The sequence below is a fragment of the Fusarium oxysporum genome, genomic scaffold (assembly GCF_000149955.1).
Source record: "Fusarium oxysporum f. sp. lycopersici 4287 supercont2.93 genomic scaffold, whole genome shotgun sequence".
Lineage (NCBI taxonomy): Eukaryota > Fungi > Ascomycota > Sordariomycetes > Hypocreales > Nectriaceae > Fusarium > Fusarium oxysporum.
This window is the reverse complement of record NW_017264893.1, coordinates 1-4,757: the sequence shown is the minus strand read 5'-3', so window position 1 is coordinate 4,757 and position 4,757 is coordinate 1. Positions and strand designations below refer to the sequence as shown.

The 4,757-nt window shown below is 54.3% G+C and overlaps 1 protein-coding gene across 1 annotated transcript; it reads left to right on the top strand.

Annotated features, from left to right (window-relative positions):
* Positions 1-3,938: 3,938 nt before the first annotated feature.
* Positions 3,939-4,178, top strand: FOXG_22956 (uncharacterized protein; the record flags this gene model as incomplete). Its single annotated transcript, XM_018403368.1, has 1 exon — positions 3,939-4,178. One exon carries the CDS (start codon positions 3,939-3,941, stop codon positions 4,176-4,178), a length of 240 nt encoding a protein of 79 aa, XP_018258856.1.
* Positions 4,179-4,757: the final 579 nt, after the last annotated feature.

Sequence of the window (4,757 nt, the reverse complement as noted above, 5' to 3'; positions counted from 1 at the left end):
TTCTTGCTCAGCTTGCCATGTCGCGGAACGCGAAAATGATACGCGAGACTGTCCAATTTCGGGTGTGATGCTTCCCCCTGGAGTGCTAGGATGAACGTTGCCAACCTCCAGTAGCTCGCTGAAAACTTGGCTGAGCTCGTCTAGGGTTTTATCTCGAATACGCGTGACCATCCGTAATTGGGGCGGATGGCCGTTCTCTACTACGGGAAAGATACAACCTCTATTATATGCCCCAACAGCACGGCCAAGTCGAAGCGTATCAATTCCAATACAGTTGCGCGTGCTGCTGATCAAGTCTCCTGTAGACCAGTGGTAGCACGGTTTTGTATTGTCTGCACTACTTGCCCAGCCTTTATCCCCGAACCGACGCCTGCATACTTCTGACAGTAGTTGCGATAGATCGTCTTGAGTGGAGACCTGACGGTCTGCGTCGTTGACCTTTCGCGTCGGTACAGCAGGCTCGACGTGCCCTGTAGACTTGGAAGATGGAGTGATGTGGACAACCGAGGCCCAAGTAAGCCGGCGTTTGAGATTGGTAGCCCTACTTTCTTTTGTTGTCGTTAGAAGCTCTGTGTCTGACGGCCAGGGCAGAATCCAATGTGTCAGTAGCACAATTCGCCTAAGCTGTGCGTACCACTGTGTTGCGGCCGCCGCCCCAAGCACCATCTCCACGAGCTCGATGCTTCGACGAGTCGCGATGCGATACGGCAGCGAACCCACCCTCTCCGACGCTTCATAGCCGTGCCGGTAGAGCTCGGCGAGAATAGGTCATCGAAGAGATCCTTCATGCTTGTCGACCGTATTTTGTTGCCAGCGACAAGGTGCGGTCTCGTGTGGCTCACATCACGTTGGCGGTCGTGGAACAGGTTCGATAGCCCATCGTAGCAGAAGCTTGGTGGGCTAGACTCTGGATATTTCATCGACCCTTCGTCCGTCACATCGGAGCCCGTCTTCCAGCTGACACTCTTCAAGGCCACACGCCAGACATCCCGTTGGAAGAGCTCGATGACTGTGGAATGCAGATATTCGAGCCACAGTCTCTTTGCCGCCCCGTCGTCCTGTACTCGATATCGCCCTAACCAACTCTGGGCTTGCCACATGCGAACGTGAACGTCTCGAATATCCTTGAGGACTCTCCATTGACGCTTGTAATCCTGGCGTAGGAGGTCGTTGCCTACGGCGAGTCGATCGCCAACGTCGGAGGCGAACCGCCAGGTACTCCAGTCAAACTTCCCTGGTAGCCACCAGCCAAAACCGTGCGACGTAGACGTCTTGTTCAGACCTAGCCCTTCTCGCTCTACCTTGACGATCCGCGCTTCCCCACCCTCAACTCTCACGCGCTGCGTCGACGTCCATCTATCTCCCCAGAGTACCGATTCTTTCGCGATGAGGGAACAATCGTAGCTGAACCGAAGTCCACGAAGCGCTGCTGCCATAACAACAGTCTCGGGAAGTGAATATTTCAAGCCGGTCTGCGATTTTACATATTCAAATAGGAAACAATATCGATTGACGCTAGCACGGAGGAAACGGGCCATCGTTTGAGAAGAAACGGAGAAGAATGGATGGTCCCTCTCTTCATCTTCTTCATCATCGCCTGACCCATCCTGCGGGGGGCTAGATGAGAACAGACCAGTGATACGCCGTAGAAGGGCCAATGATACCCTGTCTTCTGCACGTATACCATATGTGAATGGGTGATGTGTTGATTCTTCATGATGTATCTCATCATCATCATCATCCTCATTCTGGTCGACAGCGGGAACGTTGCGATGAATACGGAGCTTGCTCAGACGGTAGGCACATTGTACTCGGGACTGGTGGGCATGTGCCCCTCGTGTGGAGTTACGTTGATCTCTGAGATACGATGGGTCTAGCGCCATGCTCTCGGTGTGGCGGTTCTGGAACGGGTACTGCTTAGCTGCATCGAAGGGAACTTTGATGAGGTTGTAGAACTGGCTATACACGAGACCATTTCGAAGCTCCCAGCTTGATGAACTAGGAGTGATGGTCATATCTCTCGCATCACGAAGAGTAACAAACGGATAGGTCGTCCTGCGGATTGGCGGAGCCTGACGTTTGCCCGATTCGTCCTTGCAAGCGTCTTCCTCACGATGATACAGCCGATTTTGGATCCGGCTCCACTGTAGCCGGCGACGCCAGAGCCTATCCATGCAGCAACGGCGCCAGATAAGCACGCGTCCATGTGGTCCTGTATCGGCCGGCGTCATCTGGCGGCCGATGTCAATGTAAGTGACATCCGGATCAATGTACGCCTCGTCAACCGCAGAATTCCAGTGGTGCTGCCACTCCGCGAGTGCCGACTCGAACGTGGGCCGCATCCATGTCAGTTTGGTGTTCTTAGCAGCCATGTAGAGTCGCAACCCTGCATATTCAGGCCAGAGAGCAGCCCTGGAATGTATCTCCTCCCATAAAGCTGCGAGGTAGCGGGACTGAAGCGTGACGTAGAAGTGCTTGCGTCGTGACCCCGGCTGTGCGGCCGGACCGTCTCGTCTTTTCGCTCCGGTAAACCCATCCAGTTCTTCTTCCATATCGGCCTCCTCTTCCTCCGCCACCGCCAGAGCTGCTAACGCTTCCCGAGGCGCACTGCAGTCCGAAGACGCGATGGCATGTGTCTTTGGGATATACTGGAGTATGTTATTGTCATCGACAACAGCTTGTATGGCGGGCAGCATCACCTCCTCGTACCAGTGCACGAAGTTCTTTTTGGGAATACAGGTCTGGCTGTAAGGATCGGAGAGCTTGCCGGAGAAAAGGGCAGGGAAGAAGGCCCAGATGAACGTATCCGCAAGGCCAATGACACGTCCAAGGCAGTAGTTGGGGATGGTATGGAGAGGCTGGGTTGTCACTGTGCCATCTTGCTCACGCGTACCTGGGATTTCCATGCTCAGATGGACATTATCGACTAGGTTGAGCGTGACATGCGACTGAGTGTACCACTGAATCCCCAGCCGGGCCACGCCAAGGGACGTGGGGAAGCTGCAAAGACTATCGATGTCGTAGGACGACGATATCCTGTCATCTTCCAGACGTCGAGCGCTATGGTTAGAATGCATGCAGAGATAGGGCGGATCTTGTTCACCCTCTACCAAGCCTTCCATGGCGGCTTTGCAGGGTCCGCCATAGCGTGTTAGGCCAGCGTCCGGTGATGAGGACTCCCGCGTGCCGGACCTTAAGAGATCCTTCGCTGGGTCAAGGACGCAAGGTAGTGGCCCGTTTGTGCCATCCTCCCCAGTTACACCCTCTAACCTCTTTGCAATATCTAATAGAGAAGAGCAGTTTGGAGAGACGCCTCGCTTTGTAGTTGCATCCGCCAACTGGGAGGAGTGGTCCTCTTCATGTTGCCGGGACGTACATCCTACCGGTCTGCTCCACTCTTGGAACAGGAGCAGCGCAGGGTCAGCCGGCTCTGAGATGGTAACTGCATCGCTACTACTACTCCTCCTGCTGCCGATGGAGGTGGCACTGTGATTTGTTGTTGCGCCCAAATATTGCGATATCACCTCGATCCAGTACGATATAGCACCAACCTCTCGCAAGTCTGGGTCTTGCATCTCGGACAAATACGGCTCCTGCTGTGTCCAGTCGAGTATCCCGGACTGATCTTCTATCATCAAATCCTCACTACAATACTGCTCTCGTGCGGTCAGAAATCGTCGGGCACATTCCACGACTATGACACCGCATGTCCAGCCATTTACTTGTCGAGTGATCGGCACATCGCAAATGGATGCGGGCGCAGAGTCCGGAAGTACCGAGTCGTGGATGTCTCGGAGCGCAGAATAGTAGCAGTCATCACGACTTCCAAGTGAATCGCAGAATAAGAAATGCGGCCGTGCTGGCTGATAGATGGCGAGTGACCAGTGACCGACCCCCTCCTCGATACCTGGACGAAAGATCGACAGTATTGTGGCGTCATGCCGTCTTATATCTTCGATCTCGGCCTGGCTCAGCTGGATAGAGTTGTTCTGAGGCTCACCAAGATGAATGGCGCGTGCGAGCGTTGTGACGTCCCGCCGGCCGCTCAGCTCAATGGCCAGCCGCATACCGCAGAGAACGTCATCGGTGGTAAGGTAGTCTTCCCGTTCCAGCCGACGGCGGAGGTTCCACGAGTAGAGCCCATGATAGATCCATTCTACTCCAAACCCTCTTGGTGATGAATTAGAGGATGGCGATGTGGCACTAGAACGATCGACAAAGCCCGAGTGTTCCCGCGTGAACCTTTGCACGCCCGTGGCTGACGGTAGAAGAAATCCGTTGCAGTCATAAGCTTGTGAAGTTACTCCATTGGAAGAGTTGTCTGAGGAGCGAGTACAAGGCCGCCGTACCCAATCATCTAACATGCTTGTATTTCGTAACTGCGATGACGGCGTTGCAGATGCTGTCGCATGGCTTCGTCCCTGGGCTTCATCAGATCTACGTGATAACCGAGCAGAGCCTTGAGATTGTGGAGTCGAGGATCTCGCATCGCCCTGCAAAAACGCTGAGCCGGAAGCTACTGGTGATTCGATCGTATCTGGTAAGTCGCGTCAGTACCTCTATCAAGATAGAGCCACGCCTGATCTATAGGTTCACAAACTTCCTGCCAGACCATCGCCACTATCCCTCCTTATTGCCTCACTGTCTGGCGGCGTCGTGATGAGCAACTGCTGGACCTTATCAACTAAATCCTGCAGCTCTTCGTCTCGAGCTTCGAGCTGCGGAGAATTGGCTTCGCCCCTGTCAATGACCGCGTC